Below are 24,674 nucleotides of genomic sequence, written 5' to 3'. Positions count from 1 at the left end.
GAGGGAAACGCATAAAGAAGGAGGCTGGGCCATTCTTGGTCCAACACGTCCATCTCTTTTGAGAAAAAGTAAGGGCAGCAAATATTCGCTGGCCAAGGCAAAGAGGTCTATCTCCATCCGAGCCACTGGTTCGTTTTTTTACCACTGCGTGACTGAAAAAAGGCTTTAGTTAAGAGGGAAAAAAGTTTTCCCATAGCATCTTAAACTAAGGCAGTACGAGTGAAGAGTGGACAGGGAACTATGAACTATTTGAAACACTGGCACACGTCAAATTCTGCCAACATTTGGACACATTCAGGCTAACTGTTAATATCCGGTAGCTTACCTGTCAGTGTTGTAATTACTGTTGTAAGTAGCTCTCACAAAGTGCACAAAGCATGGGACAGCTGCTGTAATCCAAAAATACATTTTCGGAAAAGCGCTAATTTGTGCTAATCCTCGCGTTACTGAGTTCCGGTTTTTTAGCAGAGGTCGCTATGAAAAAACAATGGTGAAAAAGGTGTGTTATGAAAAGCAACAATTAATAATGTCTCATATGTTTCAGAGTTGTGTCCCCACGTTTTGTCAACACCGTCAGACATTTATTAAAACGCAATAAAATCAGAAACAGCTGTCAAAATAAAGGACCCCCTCTTCACATTAACTTCTACAGAGTACATCACTCTCCGTCAGGCTCTGCTGAGTTTTAGAAGTTTTGTTTTCTTTTCAATTTTGTTTTGTCCCACTTTTCAAGAATGACTGATTTACAAATAATATAGTGTTTAAGTAAAACAGTGTAAAAAATAATAAAATCTGATAATAAAATCTGCATATTTTTAGCATATGAAACTGCATGTATGCTAGTCGTTGAAGGTCTTTGCATGTTTTTACGGAGATAATCAGTCACCAAAATGCCCTGTGATGTAGAAAATAAGTCAGAATGGAGTAATACAATTAGGAAGTTAAGTTCCAAGAATGGAGTGAGAAAAATAGGAAGAGAAAGAGAGTTATGCTAAAAACAGTCACAGTTTTTGCACTCCCGCAGGAAGGGGCGGAGCCTGACACAGGAAACAGGATCTTGACTTAGAACTCACACGGAGCTCTATTTTACAGTATGATGATTCAGGATATCTGACTCACTAAGTTTGCTAAATGTGTCGTATTGTTCTGTTTTGCCGAGCTACTCAATCATAACAGATTGTGATGGAGAAAAAGAGAGGAAAGAAAACTGAATGAAAAGTGAACAAGGTCATGGGCATCTAAATTAGTTCAAGTGGACACTCAAAAATTCTGCTCACAAGTCAAAAAGAGACAAAGACAGGTTTCTATATTCAGCACTTAAAGGCGACTCTGCAAATTTTGACATCTGAGATTTACACAATTTATACATCAATAAACTTTTTCTCTCACTCAAAGGCCAGTCTTCCTGTAATTTTTCTCAGGTTTTATTCTCAATTCAAGAAGATAATAAATCCGACCCATATCTAATTCTAAGGAAATCAGAGGTATCAGAGAGCAAAAAAAAGTTCCTTCATCCGTTTTTTAATTGATCGGATCTCTATCCATTAAAGTATTTAGCTACATAAATATTTATCTACTATTCTCTTTCTATATGCAAATATAACTTAATTTCTGTGATGATTCTAATAGAGTGCAACTGCCTGCCCGCATTTTCAGCGGCCTTGGCTCTGGAAATATTTTTCCCCCAGTTATAAGCCATAAACCAAACCAACCAGCTATGAGGTGAATGTAGTTTTATTTAGGTGTTTTGCCTTTTATTATAATATGACAGTGGGAGCAGTTATCATATGTATATATATATATATATATATATATATATATATATATATATATATATATATATATATATAAATTCATTTAATTTTGCTGTGAAATCACCCACCAAAAATTATTTTAGGCCATTATTGTGTTAAATGAGAAAGTATCAAATAGACATTAAAAATAGTAGCTTTAGAAATAAATATTTTATTGCATTCAGCATGAAACCGATTAAGCTAAATGTTTAGGCAACAATGGAATAAAAGAAGCTAATTTAAGAAACATGTCATATTTTGTTTTCAAAAGGTTTAAAAATTAACAATGAAATGCGAAAATGCCAGTTTACATCTACAGCATGTTTTCTGTCGAATAATAGCTAATAAGAGCTAGTTGCAAGCCAACATATGAATTATTAAAACACTCGATCCTCCACTAATATTAATATGTTACTTAACAATCCTGTATAAGTATTGTATTGGGGGAGGGATATTCTTGTTTTCGAGAGCATTGATTGGGCAAAATCTTTGTAGTGCAGGATGAGTCATCAAATATTTTCACCTGTTAAAATGTGCTGCGTGTATCCCGATATTTAGCACCTATATGGTACGGACAATCGTTAAGCATGCTACTTTAGATCTGCAGAGACGCTGACGACAAATGAACACACAGAGACATGTTTATCAGGCCTTTTTATGAAACGAAAATAAGTACAATGTAATTTTTAAATGCTGTAAACATTCAAATGCAGAGAAGAAAAATACCATGCTAAACAGATGAACAATGAATATAAAAAAAAAAAGACAAACAGCTGATTTGCCGCCCGGTCTTTATGTCATCAACTACACAGGCACTTCAAGGCCTCAGATGGTAACAAAACAGAGAGAATCATGGCGTGCACAAAAGAAAATGATTTCCCCCCTTCTTCAGAGCGCCCCTCGCACGCTATCCGCTATATTTTACCCTCTTGTTGTCGGCACTGCGGCAAAAACAGATATGTAAACTTTCAAAGAAGGAATGGAAGGTTAAAACCCACATAATATTAGCAATATCTGAAATGCTCATTGGGTAAAAACAGCCTTCCTGAGAAATGGCTTTTCCGGTAACAGTTTAAACGCATAATAACAAGAATAAAAATGAACAAAACATTAGAATGAGGAATAACATTTTCAACAAAACGTCAGCTACGGCAAAATAAAAACACATAAACCCTGTTCGAACATTCACGCTTTCTCGAAGACACATGTGAGAGAAAAAACACACACACACACCTGGGATAAAGAGTGTGCTTATTGCATTTCGTTACCCCGGCGACTGGCTCAAACGTTGCCGGAAGTCTCCATCCTGAAAAAAATTACGCTCAACATCACATATATTGTTTCACACTCTCGGTACTCAAACTAGTGAGCTGCGGATGATCATTTTGACTATTTAAATCCCTATAGCTCAAATGTAGCTATCGTCTCAATAAGAACCATTGTTTTTTTGAATGAAATTCAGCACCTTGGCATCTTCACTATTTTCTCAGGCATATTTTATCAGTGACATCCTGCAACACAAGGACATTTCATATCATAGCTAGAGGCTGCATGATTCAACAATGGATTGCAGTGTGTTCATTTGAGCAGATTTTCTTTTCATTTTGATCATTAACACAATGGCCAAAGTGTTTTTTCCTTCAAAAGTCACGTTCCTGAGGTGTTCTTTTCAATCTAATTTGGTAGATCGCTACTTTGAAATCGCACACAAATTTGTCAAGTTTTACATTCAACTTTGTCATGTAATAAATACACTGGGGGCGGGGGGTGGGGAAACAGCTAGTTGGAGGCGTGGCTTATGTCTTGAAGGTGGAGCTGCTGGCTAGCCAGGGGTTTTGATTGGTTGTGCAGGAGTACAGTACCGCCTTAAACAGCAGAGGGAGCTGCTCCAGTGGTACGGCCATCATCTTACCTGTAACCAACAATGTTATTAGCGGAGGTATATTTTGATTGGCTAACTGTTGTACATTCAAACAGCATCATAGATGTGCAACGAGACTTTAAAAGGAAGTAATGCATTTATATGAAATACTTTACACCAGGAAATATAGCGCTAAAAAGAAAAAAAAATCGCTCCAGTGTTATACAGACACATACCTGAGGTGTGATGTATCTCAGATAGGCAGGTGATGATGTCAGAGAAGCGTTTGGGTCGATGAGGGTGGAGTCGTTCTGTCAGGTCACGACACACGGACCAATAGCGTTCACTTAACTGTTCCAGCGTGGATGAGTTGCACAGACCTGCCATATCTGCAACACACACACACACACACACACACACACACACACACACACAAATGTCACACATCTGCTATGTCTCCGAAAGTTTGTGTACGCGTGATATCTGTGAGTGCGTTACCTTGATTGAGCAGGGTGATGGTCTTCAAGCAGCTGTACTCCTCATTGCTGATGCTCAACTGATGAAACTTACGAAAGAGAAAATTTAAACTCTCCATGACCTCCATAGCGTCCTCACCAAACCTGCATACACGCATGTATACGCTCAAGAAATATTCTGGACCGATGCGACTTCACGAGGGCGGAGTTATCATTAGTATTCATACCCTTGTAGAGTCAGGCTGGACGGCGTGTACTGCTGCGTGATGCTGGCCAGTTCTCCAAGTATCTGTCCGCTGTGCACCGTGAGCGAGGAGAGCAGGATGAGCTGATGCCAGGAAGCCCCCAGTAAACGAGTGCAGTCTTTGATGGACAGATCGCTGTAGAAGGGTAAACGTTTCAGCCAGACTATCTGTCTGAATAACAGCTCATCAGCTATACGACAAAGCAGAGCCAGCAGCTCCGACTGAGTCACGTTATACCTGAACAAAAGACAGAGAGGGACAATTAAACAGGCTGGTCTGACACAGTAAAGGCTTCTTTACGAATGCGCGTAGGGATGAGTAATATAGCCATGTTATAGATAGACAAAAAAGTGATCAGCAAATCAGGGTATTATAAGGATTTCTAAAGAGGATCATGTGATACTAAAGACTGGAATAATGGCTGATGAAAATTCTGCTTTAACATCACAAGAATAAAATACAATTTATAGTATAATTTATTAGAAAACAGTTTGAATTTTAATTTGTACTAATATTTCCATTAATACTGATTAAACACAAGTATAAGTGAAAAGTACATATAGTGCTTTATATTTACACACTACTTTTTTTTTGTTCAACAGTACTGTACATATTTTTACTAAAAAGCGTTTGAATATAAAACGTCATGCCAGGAGTTTCTGGGAATATCCATTATGATACAGGCAAAGCAATCAATTTATGTTTTGAACAATTAATTGAAAAATCTATCAAGCATTAAAATTAACACTCTATTAACACTTGTTGTAAAAGTAAAGTAAGTAAAAATATCTGAACAGAAATTAAATTAAACCATTACATTACAAGAATAAAATACAATTTCTAATGTAGTTTATTAGAAAACAATTTTAATAGAATTTCCATCATTACTGATTAAACAGTATTAGTGTCGAGTAGAAATAGCGCTTTATAAAATGTACACAATAATTTTTAAAAGTACTGTACATATTTTCACTAAAATGTTTTTAAATATGAAAGGCCAAGGCCAGCTGCATTTTCTCCACAACCTCCATGTCACATTAAGATAAAGATGGATTGTTTTTCAGGTCTGGAACTCTCAGATTTAATGGTCAATACCCACATTATTGTTTCTTTTAACAAAATGCAGTGTTTGATATTCAGTTCTGTGCGTCTTACCCCTCTTCTATGACCATGGGTGTAGTGAGTGGTGTGAGGTCTTCGGCGGCCAGCAGCTGGGCTGTCAGTGTGTGTGACTGAGTCTTCAGCCTGCTGCCGGTAGAGGGCGCCACAGGATATTTACACACCAGGAAAGAGTGTGTTAGCTGAGGACTGCTGCACTGATCTCTACAGGATACCGAGTATGTGCTCACATCCATAGAACGGCTGCAGAGAGAACCAGAAAGGAAATTATACATCATGCATGCCATATATGGAAAAACAATCAAATATACAAATATATATACACACACACTAATATATATATATATATATATATATACACTGATTCTGTCTGTCAAATTATTAATCGTGATTAATCACATCCTAAATAAAGGTTGCTTAGTGTGTATATTATGTATATACAAATACATATATACACACACACACACACACACACACACATACACATACATATATATATATATATATATATATATATATATATATATATATATATATATATATATATATATATATATATTTATATATTCATAATATATACATATATATTATGGAAATATAAAACTGTATGTTTTAATTTATTTACACATACATTATGGAAATAAAAACTTTTAATTTAATTATAATAACACTTATTTGCAACCCATTTCAATTCTCAAATATTCTCACTCAGTCAAAAAAGTGAAAAGTGTCTATTTACGGAAAACACTGAAGAATATAATGATGTTGGAAAAAAAAGAAAGTTGTTTTGGAGGTGAAACAAATATTATATTTTAAATAAAAATTCTGGTAATTAGAACACAATTTTGTTCTTTGCAGTTTCGACTGTAGCGTGTGATTTGTAAATAATAAAAAATATATAACTGCATGGAAAAACACAACTTTCAACACTTACAACATGAGGTTCATTCCACAACAAAGTTATTGTCCTCACAGTTACATTCCCAATAAATCAATGAATTAAATCTATAAATAGCATCAATTCTGAGCCTTCCACGACGCAAACATCTCCTAATTCAATTTAATCAAAGCCATTTGTCCCTGTACATGAAAAGACAGGCGCAGGTCAGCGCGTCCGTGTGTAAACGCATTGAACATCTCATTCGGGTCACACCTGTTTGACAGCGTGGAGAAAGATAAGGTCTGGCCGCCCTCGGAGATACTGTTGCCAGGTGAACTGTGGTTACTGTAGCCGTGGCTCCACGAATCTGATAGTTCAGCTCCCTCTTTAAACTCCTGGCCAGACATGATTCGTTCGATCTCCTCCAGAGAGATCTACGCAGAGAGAAACGGAGAAAATCAGGGATGAATGCGAGCCATAGACGGTGGGAAATAAAGCGCGGAGCGTGGAGAATGCTCAATAGTGGAGTGGTTTGTTGTGAATAAAACTGAAATTGCTGATGAGAACTCGTCTTTTAAGTCGATAATAGACAAAATCAATAGCGAGGTGCTTGTATAGGCGCTCGGCTCGGAGCGCGCTCTTGCTTATCTTGCGCCCGGTTTCAATTGTCATCCGTCGGTTGTGTTTTTAAACAGCCCAAGATGTAAACTAATGCCCGAGAGTCAGAAAACACTTCAGCGCATTAGACAAGGACACCGAGACACAAACACAAGCGTCACGCGCTGTGCATCTCGGTGTCATGCTCTGCATATTCTACTCTATACATGTGCTTTTAAGAAAGAGCGAGACAGGGAGAGAGAAGGAGAGGGATTCTGTTTGTATTAAAGAACAATTGATCTCCTCCATTTGTGGCCTTCACAATCTCCCTCGGCTCTTAGAGGAAACGCGAGCAATAGCAGCCAGAGGCAAGAAGCACTTCAGGTTCTGTTTTCAGGGAATGTGCCGAGATTTTGCGGAGAAGAATGAACGATTTAATCACTTCAATCTATACACTACAGGTTTGGGGTTGGTGAGATTTTTGAAAGAATCTGTTCTGTTCACGAGGGCTGATCAATTTGATCAAAAATACAGGAATGTATTTAAAAATACCAAAATGTTGTGAAATATTATTACAACCTGAAATACACCTTTCTATTTGAAAACGCATTAAAATGCGATTTATTTCTGTGACGTAAACTGAATGTTCGGCATCATAGCTCCAGTCTTGAGAGACACATGGTCCTGATTTGCAGCTCCAGAAACATTTCTGATTATTATCAATGTTGAAAATAGTTGTGCAACTGTGATTTTTTTGTTGGTATTTTTGATTAAAAAAAAAAAAAAAAAAAAAAAGTTAATTTATTTGAAATATAAATATTTAGCGAAATTATAAATGTTGTTGCATCAATTTAGTGTGGCTTTTCCTGAATAAAATATATATATATATATATATATATATATATATATATATATATATATATATATATATATATATATATATATATATATATATATGAATTTATATATATATATAGCACCATCTCTTTCTTGGCTCATTTTATCTGGAAAAAAAAAAACAAAACATACATATATATACACACACACACACACACACACACACACACACACACATACATATATATATATATATATATATATATATATATATATATATATATATATATATAAAGATAGATATTTAGATATTTAGGTTTTGTCAGATTTAGCTCAGGTCTAATTTGTTGTTAAACAATACCTATGCATAAAAACACACAATTGTCTTACCTGTACAGGTCCAATCATTTTATTCCTCCCTCCTGGCATCCCGTCCTCTCTGATTGCTGAAAGAGAGATAAAAATGTTATGTTTCATACTACAAAAACTCTTGTCTACAATATTAATTTGTTGCGCATGGTATTTTGCGCTAAAAAATATGGATAATTTGTTATTATTTGTCAAAATGCGCACAATACAAGAGAGCTCAGCATAACAATGCATATGTATATGTTATATGTTTGACAAATTGACCGAATTGATATACCTACATGAAATGCATTATACAGTATAAAAGCAGGTCACTAGTACTGGAGATCAAATATTGCCAGAAGGAGAGAAGATGTTGGATTCTGATAGAGCTATAAAAGACCAACAGCTCCCTCTGGTGCAGACCACCGGCACATACATCAACAGTGTTTGCTATTGGCTGAAGTGTAGAAATTGTAAATTATTTACATGTTTATGTGTGTGAGAGAGTTTTGCTCAAAGAAACAGACAGAGAGGGACATCACGCTGTGGATCAAAAATATCAGTTATCAGCATCACAACCCAGATCTTCAATCTGATTTCTGTGCATTTTTCTTCAGGCATGCCCAATCAAACCCTGATCTATATCTCTTCATTTACATACTAGAAAAATCAGATATCTGCTTCTAATGAAGCAGCATCAAAGAGCAGATGAGAGCGATCGAGTTAAGAAGTAAATAAATAAAAAGTGCTTAATCCTCGAACACTGTGTTCTTGTGTTTACACAAAAGACTCGTGCCACATAATAGGGGTGAAATTGTAATTATAAATGGATGTGCAAAAAAGGAGAAAGGAAAAGAAAAATAACAGGTAAAGTTTAGAAATAACAAGGTCAAAAAAAAAAATGTTTTAAGGTCTAATATTTTTAGCATCAGAAACCTTAACTCAAAATAAATTGGTTATTTTTATTTTCTTTTAATCAATGATATTTTATTATTTTTAGAATAAAGTGGAAATTATTGTTATGCTAAATTATTTTATATTAGATTATTGTTATGTAATATTCAAATTTAATTAATAACTTGTATTTTAGTTAATAACAGTTTTATTTTTAACCTTTTTTTTTAATAATAAATAAAAATAATAAGGTTCCTGCGTTTCTGAAGCACAGGTCTTTATGTTAGCATGGCCATGTGTGTGTGTGTGAGTGTGTGTGAGTGTGTGTGAGTGAGTGTGTGAGTGAGTGTGTGTGTGTGAGTGTGTGTGTGAGTGTGTGTGTGTGTGTGTGTGAGTGAGTGTGTGTGAGTGAGTGAGTGTGTGTGTGAGTGAGTGTGTGTGTGTGTGAGTGAGTGTGTGTGTGGCCGTATTTCGATCACCTTTTCGGTTCATTCCCATCTGAAGGCACTTCTGCAGCCTGCAGTACTGGCAGCGGTTGCGTTGTTTGAGGGACATCTGGCAGTTCTTGTCTCTGTTGCAGCGGTAGATGCGCTTGTTGCAGATACTGCGTTTGAAGAAGCCCTTACAGCCCTCGCAGGAAATGATGCCATAGTGCAGCCCGGACGCCCGGTCACCGCAGATCAGACACCAGCGCTCACCCCCATCTTCTACAGAGAAAGACAGAAAGATGTCATTTAATTAATTACATAAAAATTAAAGAGTGAAGCCTCGCTTTACCTACTAAAGTTTATATTTCTTAAGAATTGGGAAACAAATTATGTTCACAGTAATCAGGATCGGTTTTGTATGTCCTCATTTTGGTAGTTAAATGTGTATGTGTGAGGTTTCGATAAATAATAAATAATAAATAATAACTTATAATCTGAAAATGTAATAAATGAAAGAAAAATACATGAATATACATTCATTAATAAAAGATAAACTAAAAATGTAATATATAATAAATATATAAAAATATACATACACACACACACACACACACACACACACACACACACACACACACACACACACACACTACCTAATGTTAAAAATTTTATTTCAAGAAAATATAAACATAAAACAACAAGTAAAATATGACTAACATGATTTCATGTTATTTTAATGCATTATTAAAATAAGTTATATTAAATTTTTTTATGAAACACACACACACACAAACAAAAAAAAATAAATACAAATATATACATTATCTCATGACAATAAAAGAAATAAAAAGTATAATAAAAAACTTAAATACCATATTAAAATAAAATTCTTTTTAAGATATGAGAAAACATAAAATATATTAAAGTAATAACATGCATTATTTTTATATTTTAATGTTATTTAAATATTCTAATAAAGTCCAAATAAATATCACAAATAATAAATCTAAAAGATCAGTAGATTTCCATTTTTCAGATATACATACATATGGTTATGATTCGCAGAGTTACATCTGTGATGTCTGATAGTAGGTTAATCTGAGTTTACCGAGCTGCTCAAATCAATCGCAAACTTATAAAGTTAAATAAAGTTCTAAAAAGTTCTTATCTAAATCACAGCGCAACAGACAGCAGGATTACGCAAAGACAGCAACATACGCAAACGCCAGGAATCTTCTGCAGTCTCACTGTGTGTTTGAGATGACTTACAGCATCATGCGGCGTGACCCAGATTTCACTACAAACCAAAGAGACACAGAGCTGGCAGGAAGGGGGATGGGAAACGGAGAAACAGAGACGATTGAATGCAATCTATATTTAAACAATATTACACGGACCAGCGGTTAAACTGATTTTCCAACTAATCTCCAAGAATATGCACTATCCCACGCAGGAACTATAAAGGAATCCATGATGTTTTAAGTACCCAAATGAACCGATTCACAGAAATGAATCGTCTGTTATTGACGGATATGCCAGTTTCTCAGAAGTGCCGGTGAACTGTAGGGGGAGCAGGTGAGTGGCGGGGGTCACGGAAAGGTCTCCCGAAAAGCCTGAGTGTCGTAAACGGTACGGAAAGCACTCAACCTAACCCTGAACTCTAGAGCCATTTTACAACCCTCAAGAAGGCTGCGTGTTGTAAGGGCACAGTATTGTGCGGATCGGGTCAAACACAGGTCAAACTTTATAGCAAACGGGAAACTATGGAACGCATTTTTAAAATTGAACAGGGTGATATACATGAAAACACACACATCCATTCTCTGTCACTACAACGGATGCGTCCAATGTACAAATATAAGTAAAAATTGGTTAAAAAGAAAAATCTGCTATCGTCATCATTGTACAAAAAAAATGTCATCACATTCTGACAGAGACAGAATGAGAAAGAGACCCAGAAATTGGTCACAATTGAAATGCGTGTAACGAAATTAGCCATATAATTGTTCAAAGTTTGCCCGATATAGTCAGTATATAGAATACAACTCAATTTTAAAATGAGAATGTTATGGACGAGCAGTTTATGGTCATGCTTAAATGGTTTTAAGTTTAAATTTTAAGAAATAAAATTAAAGAATTCCGATATACGTATATGCACTAGATATTACAAAACCATTCGTTGAACAGTCAGTGGGCTATAAATATATGCACATATTTAAACTTGAAAAAGGAAAGTTAAATGTAAATAAAATTTAATTTGAATTTACTGCATTTGTGCATGCAAATTAAATTAAATTAACACCTTAATTCAACAAAAATGCATTAAATTGATCGGTGGCGATAAAGACATTTATAGTGTTATATTAAATAAATGCTGATCTGCTGATTTCAAAATTCTGAAAGAAAAAAAAAACCTCAAAAATATAAAATCAGATAAAATCATTTTTAACATTAATAATATTAAAATGATTTACGAAGGATTACGTGACACTGAAGACAAAGATGCAATGATGCTAAAAAATGTACTTTGCTACATAGTAATTATATATTAATCATAATTGTTTGATATTAAAAATTACATATATAATAAACATACAAATGCACGGGAAAAAAAAACCCCAAAAAGAACTGCTATTTTTAAATTGTAATAGTATTTCACATTATGAAAGTTTTTACTGCTTTTTTTTTTTTTTAATCAAATAAATGCAAATATTTAATATTAATGTGCTCCAATAAAACAGTGTTTGACTATTTAAACTGTTTAAAAACGATTCACACTGTTCCGCGTGCCGTTTAAACAAAGCCCACTGCATATAGCATTGAGTGAGCTACTACTCCACTCGCACAGGCCTGTGATTCTGCTGATCAGAAGGACAGTCGCTTCACAGTCAGCGTGTAATGATGATGCCGGCCCATCTAGTTCACTTCACAGCACCAGAGGAAACAGCAGGAGCAACATATCCCTTGATTTCCCTGCATCCCTCTGTCATTCTCACTCCACGTCTCTCTATCCCCCGTTCGTGCTGATCTAGATCTGTCAGCGTACATTACTGCCTCCTACATTCAGAAGCGATGGAAATCGCAAGCCTTCTGTGTCTTCTTCCTATCTTTCTAGCTGGTTTATATCGCTCACGTATTACCAAACCACTGAAAAGAGGAAGCAATACTGGTTTAGAGGAAATCGCTAATAATGAAATGACCAGAACATCATCATTTTGACCTCAGCAATTAAGTATGTGAAAACTTAAATATCTGATGTGGAGGGTTAAAAACAGACGCTGCAACATTCAAGTGTTCTTCATATTGGTTTCTGGAGCTAGCTGGTTGACTAAATAACCACACCGTCACGCATGATAAACGTAAAAGGAATAGTTAACCAAAAATGAAAATTAGCCCATATTTTACTCACCCCCAAGCCATCCTAGGTGTATATGACTTTCTTCTTTCAGACGAACACGACGTGTTAATATGAGTGGATAGTGGCTATTATTGGTACACTTTAAAAGAAATACAATTTAATACATTGCTTTAATCTTTTGCTGTGCTTTAATTTACATTTATTTTGACGTGTTAAACTACAGCATGCACATGACATTACAGCACATGTACATTTTTTTAAATAATTAATATTATTATACTTAATTACGAATTCACTAATTATTTACTCAAATGACTTGATTTTAATTTCAACTGCAATGCCATTTGAAATAAAATTTAAATAATATCAATTATATTTGATATAGCTAAAGTTTTAAACGGCAACTTCATAATTAATAAAAATTGCATTAAAGTATTTTCATTTGCCTTAAATGCTTGCCATTTTAACCTTATTTCAAAGACATTTTTTTTTTACTGTAAAATTAAATTTAACTAGCATTCACTCTAAATTTAATAAATATATATTTTACGTTTTTCATAAAAAATTATTACACATTTTGCACATACTAGCATAGGAACCGGAAAACAGTCATTTATCTTCCTCTGAACACAAATGAAGATATTTTGAGTATTTTTTGTTCTATAAAAGTCAATGCCTACCATCAACTGTTTGTTTACCAGCATTCTTCAAAATATCTTTGATTATATTTAACAGACGAAATAAACTCATACAGGTCTAGAATGACAAAATGCTCATTTTTGGTTTGCACTTCCATTTGAATTTCCTTTTCAAGTATATATTTTTGATTGGAAGGAATAAGGGATTTAAACCTGCAGAAGAACCCGGTGTGACCTGATCCGGCATCTAGATCATTGGCCTGTGAGCCCCAGTCCTATTTTATTGGGTTTTAGATATGCCTGGTTACTTCATACGATCCTATGCATGCGCGCTGACCTAGTTAACACATGTTGAGCGAGAAGGCCGCCATAGGCAAAGAGGATTGTGGGAAATGCACCCTTAGGGTGTCCAGAACGATTAGGGACAAACATTTCCATGCAACGAAACCTCACAAATACACAAAAAATATTTAGCAGGTATTAGACAGGTGTGTTTTTGCTTCCAGCTGAAAGCAGAGCGCATCAAAACGCATGATTCAAGCGTACGCTAACTGCCCGATGGCGAATACGTATCCATCTACCATATCTTCTCCATTCGCTTTGATCATTATATCTTTCATCAATTATTCCCAAGAGTCTCCCGCCTCCAAACACCTCTCTCCTTCCGTTTGTCTTTTTCTTTTGTCTGTCTCTCCGTCTATGCAAATGAACCCGGCACCCCGGCCAATCAGGAAGCTCCGATTCACATCATGGGGAATCTCAGCCAATCAGAAGCCAGCGCTCGATGCACATGGCCAAATTCATAGCAGCGCATCATTTGGGTCATATATAGTTCACCTCCAAATACAACGAACTCACAATGAGGATGTCGGCTCTGTAGTGACTCATCCAGCAGCGAACGTGCGTGTTTGTTTACCGTGGCAGTTTCTTCATGCGAGACAGACAGAGAAAAAGCAGGCATTTCTCCAGTTATCATTTAACCCTTTAGGCGGCAAGCGGCTAGTCTCGTTTATCTGATTAGTGTCAACACGACGGGAGAGTCGAGGTAATGATATCAAGGTAAGCGCATCTTACGCTTTCTCTTCTGATGTGTTTGTAGCTTTCTCCATCTCTCTGCAAGTTCGGTCGCTCTTTTGTCTGATTCAGTTGGTTCAGCTTAATACATTGTGACACTGACCCAGTTCTACTAAATGCATTTTGCATATGCAAATGCCTGCGATGCTAATTAGAATCAAATCATTGTATCACAAGAAATCAGTGTATGTACAGTATCAAGAACTAAGACATAATTATGGTAACTTATTATATATCCTGGTACTGAATGATTATCATACCCATGTTTCATGGTGAAAACATTTTAAAAACATACCACATGTAATACCACAGTATTTTGATGCATACCATGGTACTGATTGTAACATGATTATATATATATATATATATATATATATATATATATATATATATATATATATATATATATAATATATAATCATGTACAATAATACATTTCAATAAATAACATGGTATAATAATGCTACTAATAATTACAAAATAAATAGTAATGCAATGTTATTTCTAGGATAGTACATGGTACTTATAAAAAAAAAAAAATAATAAATATAAAAATCAATTTAAAAGGAGCTTGATAGAATATCATGGTACACATGAAAAAAGATGGTAATACCATATTATTTTGGTATGTAATTATTACTACACTCATGTATTTATAAGGTATTTTGAAGACTAATAAATTTTTGTTTAATTTTTGGTAGGTTAGTGCAAGATTCTCTTCCAAATTAAATAAAACCATATTGTTTTCATTCTCTTCCAAGCTAAAAAAAAATCCGAACGCTTAGGATGTACGACTCGGTACACGTTCCCATTTTTAATTCAAAAGAACACCACTAAAGACCGACATACAATAGCATATGATTACAAGCACAATAATAATTATATGCTAAAATAAAAAAAATAAAAATCAGCATATAATTACACAACCTCCCAGTGCAATCTAACACAGCCAGACACGCGTTTAATCAAATAGTAAATCTAAATGAGATTTCGCATATTTAACACCTGGTGTATTCTGGGAACATTCAACGCTGTCGGTGAGTTTGGATGCATAAGAGACCATCGACCGTTGGCTGTGCCCTGAAATTACCATATACTGCATACGTCAACTCTCTCCCGGCAAAGCGAGCGGCGTTTTCCTCGTTATTACGGCTGCGATATACATTCATTGATGTCGTTGGGTTTAACATGTGAGCGACTCACTGACCAATGAGTGCAAACTGCAGTAGGAACACTGGAGCATCATCTGGTAAGACATTCCAGACTCTACATTTGTGACCTTCAGACCTAAAAAAACAACAAAAAACCTACTAACAGGACTTTGCAGACAAAATACTGACCTGCCAATGTCGAATTAGCTGAGAAAATGACATAAGCCTCTCAAACCTTCACTCAACAAGAACAAGATAAAGGATATGAGGTAAGCAATGCTGCACTTTTGGTTTTTATTCAAAGGCTATCTTGGGATGTAAAATACACTTAATATTCAGTAATATTACTGATTTAACTGAACAGACAATATTGAAGAAATTTTTTTTTAAACATTCTGTATTGTATTAAATGCTATATAAATGTTCCTTGAATAGAATAGTTGATTTAACATTTTGTTTCTTCGTTTTAACAGATTTGACCGAAATGGAGCATTGTATCGCTTGTTCACCAATGGATGCTCTGCGGTGAATGGGTGCCGTCAGAACGGAGTTCACGGTAATCCTTACTCTGGTACACCTATTAACACCTTGTGAAGTGAATAGATGCATGTTTGTAAGAAACAAATCCACCTTTAAGATATTTTTCGATAATTCAAACCATTACTTTCATCTAAAAGAAGTTGTCCGCTCATAATATTCCTTACTTTCAGAGAAGAAACGTCCACAAGTTAACAACTGTTTACAAGCAAAAACAGTTCAAAATGGTTTGCTTTGACAGGATGGACTGTAACTGGAGGAAGCTGAAGTGGTGTGGGTTACTTGTGTATTATTGTGATGTCTTTATCAGCAGTTTAGACTCTCATTCTGACGGCACCCATTCACTGCAGAGGATTCACTGGTGAGTAAGCGATGTATTGTTAAACTTTCTCCAAATCTGTTCCCATGAAGAAACAAACCCATCTAGGATGGCCTGAGGATGAATAAACTGTCTGCAATTTTACAGTCTTGTGAACTCAAGAACTAAAAAAAATATATATATATAATTTTTTTAACCAATCAGATGCTTATTTACATATTGGTGCTTGATTGCTGACCTAACTTTGACTCCACTGCCACAGAGAGTGAAGGTAATGTCACCAGTGTGTGTGTGTGTGTGTGTGTGTGTGTGTGTGTGTGTTTGCACGCTTCTGGATGCTCTTCCGCTGCTTTATGGCTTAATTGGTTTCTCACATAAATCAAGTGCTTTCTCTAACAATGTTCGACCCTGACTTGTACAGCTTTACAACAGCATGCATGCATGTATCACAGAAGGATTTGTTGGCAACATAAGATCAGAAGCTCCTGAACTTACTCTGACCCCTAAAAGGTATACTTTCACCGGAGCTTTGGAGAACGAGGAAAAAAGAGCTCCAAGACATGCTCTACTGGTGAAGCCGAGTACCGCGGTCTCATTTTACTATGTTCACTGTGATGTTCTTTATGGATTTAAAAAAGGTTCGAGAAATAGCCAGCACTGAGATCATGCAGGTTTCCTTTACCTGTGTCGTCCTGAAGTGAGTTCTCTTCATAAAAACCTGCAGATGAGAGAAAAAGCAACAGAATATGAGGGGAGGAGAAGAGAACATCAGGAAAATTGCATTTATTCAGCAGAAATACAAACATTTTTAAAAGACAGAAACATTTGAATTCATAATTCTATTTTTGGAATTTCCTTTTCAACAAAAAGTCTCTTTAAAAAAATCAGTTGTGCTTACACAATAACAAACTGTAAAAAGCTGACTAACTTTAGTACTGTTCATGTAATTAACCAATTTTTTTTTACATCTTATATACAGGTCATAACTGGAAATTTGTAGGTTTGACAGTTTAATTATTTATTAGGATATATATATATATATATATATATATATATATATATATATATATATATATATATATATATATATATATATATATATATATATTTTTTTTTTTTTTTTAAGTTTTTTATTTAAGTTTATATACGTTTCTTTTCAAATTTGAGTCAAAACTATTTCAGTGGTTTGGGTTTTGACAAACACTATAGTTTTGCTTTTTATGTAATACTATAAACTCTTTTTGAGGTCCTCATTGATTTAGACCAAATAATTGCTGCTAAATTATTTCTGCTTAAAACACCTTTATTACAGTTGGTTGCTTTTCTCAGTTTGTTTTTCTGAAGGGGAAATTGACTTTACACACAGGTACATTTTCCCATTATTCATTTTTGGGTGAACCATCCCCTTAAATTCCTTCAATGAATGCGTTTGCAAGCATTCCTGCCAATATCATTGTATTTCGAGCTAAAATAAACATTGCAATGTTCTTATAATGGACACACTTGAACGTTGCACAGCGGTTCATCGAGGCACACAGAACATCAAAAGCGCTTTAAAACAAAGCCTCTTCTCTTTCTTAAAACAACACTTTCTCTATCTATCTTCCCCTCACACACACACACACCCATCTGCCCAGTCCTCTCACTTCTGTCCCTCAGGACGCGACCTCCGCGACCTCTTCAGAAAGCGCCACGTGTGTGTGTGTATGAGTGTGATCTCTTCGGCTCGCTGACAGCTGCGGATTTTTGATCTGCCACACGCAGGGCTCCACACACACACTCCAGCAATGCATGGCATATGGTGGAGCAGAACACACACGCACTCCACCAACCGCAGGCTCCTTGAAGATAATCTAATATCTGAGATGGCTGTAGGCCGTTGGGATTGAGCTACAGTAGCGAATGCTCGCCGTCTGCCTTCTGTGCACACACACACACACACACACACACACACACACACACACATTCCTCACTCCATCCCACTGAACCCCCTCAGACCAAGTATTTCACTTTTGATTTTATATATAATTTACACACACACACACACACATACAGTGGCTCTAAAAAAGTTTAAAAAATATATATGTTTTGCCATTAAAATGTTTGGATATCATTGGATTTAATAGCAAAAATATAAAACCGAGTGAATATATCTATTGTTTTGTAAAACTTTTGTGAAGTGTTTTTATTAAAAAAAAAAAAAACAACAACACACGTTGTGGTCACTGAATTTTCTTTTTAAAAAGACATAATTTAGTGACATTAATATTATGATGGCAAACGGATGATCTCTAGAAATAATAAATACATATATTGAAATTAAGCTCGATAAATGCATTTTATACAAAAATGTAAATCATTTATGAAAATGTTATTAACAAATTAAATGCATTGATATTAATAACACTAAAATGTGCACTTTATATACAATTTAAATGACAGTTTATCATATCTATTCTAACACTTTAATGATAGCAAATAAAAATATTTTTATAAAAATTTATATTTTAAAATTAATAAATGCGTATTTTACGTACAATTTAGATGTACGTTTGATTATATCCATATTGCTTATATAAATGTATCAATATTATCCAATTTGCATTAAATATAGTTTAACACACTATTACCATTTTAAAAATGGGTATTTATATCAATTTTAATGTCAATAAATAATAATCGAAAGCTTAATAATAAAAAAAAGTTTAAATATTGAATTTAAAATATTGATATTAATAATCATTATCATAAAATACATCTTATACACAAATTTAGCGAACAATTTTTTTAAATAAAAATAAACACACTGATATTAATGTTAATAAATGAGTATTTCATCTAAAATGGAAAAGTCAGTTAACTGACTAGAAATTTTAAATGCTTTATTAATAATATTTAAATATACCAGTATTCCTATATAAATAATTTTCATGGACTTTTATGAACCTGGAAAGCAAAAACTCATTTTGGCAGATGGTCTCAAAACAAAATAAGCAAACAAAAAAATCTATAATGACACACTGCCAGTTTACATTATTAATTGGAGATCACGAGATGCAAGTTAAAAACAACATAATATGTCTTCACACAGAACGAACACACACAGAGTCTCTGGCAGGCATGCATACTCACAGGTATAGGGACATATGCATACAAAAGAACGCTCACACATACCAGCACCCCACCCCCCGCCTGCAGAAGAGAGGGATGAAGCTGCCCAGATGTCTTCTGTTCCACTTGGCTGATGGATCAGGAGGGGAGCTGTACAGATGTAGTAGTGATATGTAACCTGAATATCCATTTATTTTCCATTTTCCAGAGCTTCATCGTTCAGATCCGAGGACATGAGATCCCAGCCGACCCCCCTGAACCTCTGCTCATCACAATGTGTGTGTGTGTGTAATCTACACAAATGGAGGCCTAAATTTAAGATTTATGTACACTGATGAATGTGGATTATAGGATTGAGGTTTTTTTTTTAAGTAGAAAAACTCTATTTCCTATTATGTGTCAATTTATTTTAAGAACATTTGAATCAAATATATAAATGTCTTATTTGAACATAAACAACTAAATAACTTAATAGGATGTATTTTCCACAGATTGTTACTAACTTTTTACATCTAATTTTGCATCTGTTTTTTATTAACTATTTGCATGCATTTGCATTTTCTTTAGCTTCTACTAGAACAGTTTAGTTCCTTTAAATTACAACAGAGTCTTATTTCTGCATGAAACAATGTTATTGTGTGCTTAGAATTGATCCAAAATTATACTTAGTTCATATATGAGAAATTTAGAGTTTAAGTATATTCTTGTAACATAAAAGATATCGATATAACACAAATCCAATACCTTTAAATGAAAAGTCCAGCCAAAAATGAAAATTCTGTCATGATTTACTCGCTCTCATGTTGTTCCAAAACAACATTATTTCAGCCTGGATCATTCCTTCAAAATACAATGCTGTAAAAATGCAATTTGAAAAATGAATAAAAAACAAAACCTTTCAATGGGGCGGAATGAATCTACCTGTTCAACATGTCCGTCAAGGTTACTATGGCAACAAGGGGTCATGGAATGGCCAGGGGGGGGGTTTTATGATCCCTGTGAGAGTGGGAGGACAGGAAGTTTATCTTCTGTGTGTTTATGACGCGTGTTTGTGTATTTGTTTATTTCTGGGGGAAGGGCTACCAACCTTAAAGATAGAAACACACACACACACACACACACACACACACACACACACACACACACACACACACACTCCCTTTCACCAACAGTAATTGTATTATTAGCAGTGGAGGAAATTTGACCTTTTGTTTTTTTAGCTTGACATTTAAAGTCTACTTTATATAAGTAACTAAAAAAAGAATAAATTACTTCTTATAGCCAATATGTAATATGAATATAAAGCACATACACAATGGCATCTCTCTCGTTTTCCGCTCCGTAAGGTCAGCGAGAGGAGAAAGGTCACTCAGAAGTGAAAGGTCAAGGCTGTTGACTATACAGTTGTATTCTGGTATGTGCAGTGACCAATCCAGTGTTTCTATAGCAACACTCATCAGCTGGACTTAAGGTAACTGTTGAATTATTGAGTTTCAGGTTCTGTAAAAATGAAACGCGTCGTGCTGGACTTGTGTGCGTTTTTGTGTCGTTCCTCAGTTGTTGCGTTAATGTGCGTTTAATGTGTTGTTTCACTTATCTAAATTAAGTGATATATATGTATAATAGCTCTTACACCATACATGTAGTGTAACATTATTCATTAATAATTTATGGCAAAAATAATTATTCATTCTCTTTTCTCTATTCATTCCCTATCCATCTGATACACCTCTATCCAGAGGATCAAGACTGGAGCAGAAACCGGTGATTAATTACACAGAACGGGAGTTTGATACACTTTCCATGCTAATACCACACTATTTTGCATTTTACGGAGTCAAATAAATGCTCACATTTGCCGAATCCTGTCAAATCAGGAAGGCAGTCCTGAATATGCAATGGCATGCTTATATTGTACATCGCGGTATTATTCCAACACTTAGAAAAAAAAGAAAAGTGCCAAAAGGAGGAACCATTTTGGTCCGAAGAGAACCTTTCAATGAACAGTTCTCTGAAAAGAACAAATTTTAGTAGTGTGAAAAACATTTTAAACAGTTTCTCACTATAAAGATTTTAAAAACAAACTATCATAGATGGAGATGAATAACCTTTACCATCACATCCCATAATAACATTTAGTAGGAAACAGAGCAAACATATTCAAATTCTATTTTTGTGCAGTTCAAAATAAAAAACTTTTATACATATATATATATATATATATATATATATATATATATATATATATATATATATATAAACATATATATAATAATAATATATAAATAAAAAAATATATATATATATATATATATATATATATATATATATATATATATATATATATATATATATACTTTATTAAACACACTAATGTAAAATAATTAATAAAAAAAAAATAGATGTACCAAACTTGTTTATCTATTGATTTATCTTCACTGATTAAAAACGCTACATCTGCTTGTTTGTTGTCATCGACGTGTTTTTGTGGAGCTCGAGGGTGATTCGCTCAAGTTCAAAAGTTCATCTTTTACGATTCCTCGCGGACGTGCATATAAAAAACATTCCTCAGCAGCGCTTTAAAAGACCTCACTGTCCCCAAACTCCAGCTCTATACGTCCATTCATCAAATTACACACACGTTTTACTCCACGCGCGGGTAACAAATCACAAACTGCATTAACGCAGCACAAATTTCCATCGAGGACGCTCTAAAAGTAAGCTACATTATTTAAAACAAGCCTGGGAGGGATCGTTTGAGATACAAGAAAGCAAAACAATGCCTGAAGTACGCCCTCACGCATGTTACAAGTAACTCAACGTTCGCCCGTGACTGCATAACTGTGCACGGGCATCAGAAACTCACCGGCGCTCAGTAATTTGGTCCGTTTGGAGAAGTTAAATCCGTCGGGTCGGTTCTCCACCTCCATCCTCCTGTAGATGAACTGAGCGTGTCTCTCCGCGGTCCGCCTGCACTCTGAGCTCTGACCTCTGCGAGCCCTCTGCTCTCCGCGCGCTCATGTCAAGCGCTCGTGTTAGCGTGAAAACACCTTGCTCGGGTCACGTGACGACACGCCCCCGCGACGCCATCTGGGATTTAGAGTTCATCAGATAGATAGATAGATAGATAGATAGATAGATAGATAGATAGATAGATAGATAGATAGATAGATAGATAGATAGATAGATAGATAGATAGATAGATAGATAGAATTAACATTTTTACTCTCACACACACAGATAGATAGATAGATAGATAGATAGATAGATAGATAGATAGATAGATAGATAGATAGATAGATAGTAACATTTTACTCTCACTCAGATAGATAGATAGATAGATAGATAGATAGATAGATAGATAGATAGATAGATAGATAGAATAACATTTTTACTCTCACTCTCAGATAGATAGATAGATAGATAGATAGATAGATAGATAGATAGATAGATAGATAGATAGATAGATAGATAGATAGATAGATAGATAGATAGATAGATAGAATAACATTTTACTCTCACACACAAATAGATAGATAGATAGATAGATGGATAGATAGATAGATAGATAGATAGATAGATAGATGGATAGATAGATAGATAGATAGATAGATAGATAGATAGATAGATAGATAGATAGATAGATAGATAGATAGATAAGATAGATAGATAGATTAACATTTTTACTCTCACTCTCAGATAGATAGATAGATAGATAGATAGATAGATAGATAGATAGAATAACATTTTTACTCTCACACACAGATAGATAGATAGATAGATAGATAGATAGATAGATAGATAGATAGATAGATAGATAGATAGAATAACATTTTTACTCTCACTCTCAGATAGATAGATAAATAGATAGATAGATAGATAGATAGATAGATAGATAGATAGATAGAATAACATTTTTACTCTCACTCTCAGATAGATAGATAGATAGATAGATAGATAGATAGAATAACATTTTTACTCTCACACACAGATAGATAGATAGATAGATAGATAGATAGATAGATAGATAGATAGATAGATAGATAGATAGATAGATAGATAGAATAACATTTTTACTCTCACACACAGATAGATAGATAGATAGATAGATGGATAGATAGATAGATAGATAGATAGATAGATAGATAGATAGATAGATAGATAGATAGATAGATAGATAGATAGATAGAATAACATTTTTACTCTCACACACAGATAGATAGATATATAGATAGATAGATAGATAGATAGATAGATAGATAGATAGATAGATAGATAGATAGAGATAGATAGATAGAATAACATTTTTACTCTCACACAGATAGATAGATAGATAGATGGATAGATAGATAGATAGATAGATAGATAGATAGATAGATAGATAGATAGAATAACATTTTTACTCTCACACACAGATAGATAGATATATAGATAGATAGATAGATAGATAGATAGATAGATAGATAGATAGATAGATAGATAGATAGATAGATAGATAGAATAACATTTTTACACACACACAGATAGATAGAATGAATAACATTTTTTACACACACACACACACACACACACACACACACACACACACACACACACACACACACACACAGGCTATAGGTTTATAGGCTATGTTTATTGGGTCAGTATAAGTTCAGTTTAGACCACAACCTCTTCTGGTGGTTAATTGGGTAAAAAAAAAAGGAAGTTACTCCACACTGAAACTGATTTAATATGTGTATAGGTCAATATGTTTGACGTTCAACGTCAAACTTTATGCATCCAGTTGATGTCATATTGACATTAAATTGACATCAATCATTTACAGGTTTAAGTGGGATTTATGTAAATGTAGCTTGATTAAGTTTTAATATAATTGTTTTCTTTAGACCTCAAAACGCATTTGGCACATCTTTTGAACTTCATGTACATTACTCATGCTGACATTAAAAGGTATTCATGGACTGATTAAATTGACCAAAATACTGGCTTGTTGACAGTATTCACT

The 24,674-nt window shown here is 34.5% G+C and overlaps 1 protein-coding gene across 5 annotated transcripts; it reads right to left on the bottom strand.

Moving 5' to 3' along the window:
* Window positions 1–2,439: 2,439 nt before the first annotated feature.
* nr6a1b (nuclear receptor subfamily 6, group A, member 1b) lies at window positions 2,440–22,690 on the bottom strand. 5 transcript variants are annotated; one of them, XR_006250422.1, is made up of 11 exons: window positions 22,536–22,690; window positions 17,241–17,276; window positions 9,533–9,760; window positions 8,199–8,254; window positions 6,648–6,808; window positions 5,531–5,737; window positions 4,358–4,612; window positions 4,153–4,274; window positions 3,891–4,043; window positions 3,027–3,705; window positions 2,440–2,734 (listed from the first exon to the last, which is right to left on the bottom strand). XR_006250422.1 is itself a non-coding variant. In XM_043234438.1 (11 exons), the coding sequence occupies exons 1-11, from the start codon at window positions 22,597–22,599 to the stop codon at window positions 2,701–2,703; spliced, it is 1,389 nt and encodes a 462-aa protein (XP_043090373.1). In that variant the 5' UTR covers window positions 22,600–22,690; the 3' UTR covers window positions 2,440–2,700. The 5 variants fall into 5 exon arrangements, 4 of the variants coding, with proteins under 4 accessions (XP_043090373.1, XP_043090370.1, XP_043090371.1 ...); XM_043234438.1 differs by having other exon boundaries at window positions 3,027–3,099; XM_043234435.1 differs by having other exon boundaries at window positions 2,440–3,099.
* Between the last annotated feature and the right edge of the window lie 1,984 nt (window positions 22,691–24,674).

Source organism: Puntigrus tetrazona, unplaced genomic scaffold (genome assembly GCF_018831695.1).
Source record: "Puntigrus tetrazona isolate hp1 unplaced genomic scaffold, ASM1883169v1 S000001111, whole genome shotgun sequence".
Classification (NCBI taxonomy): Eukaryota; Metazoa; Chordata; class Actinopteri; order Cypriniformes; family Cyprinidae; genus Puntigrus; species Puntigrus tetrazona.
The sequence above is the reverse complement of the archived record's forward strand: the minus strand, read 5'-3'. Positions and strand labels throughout refer to the sequence as shown.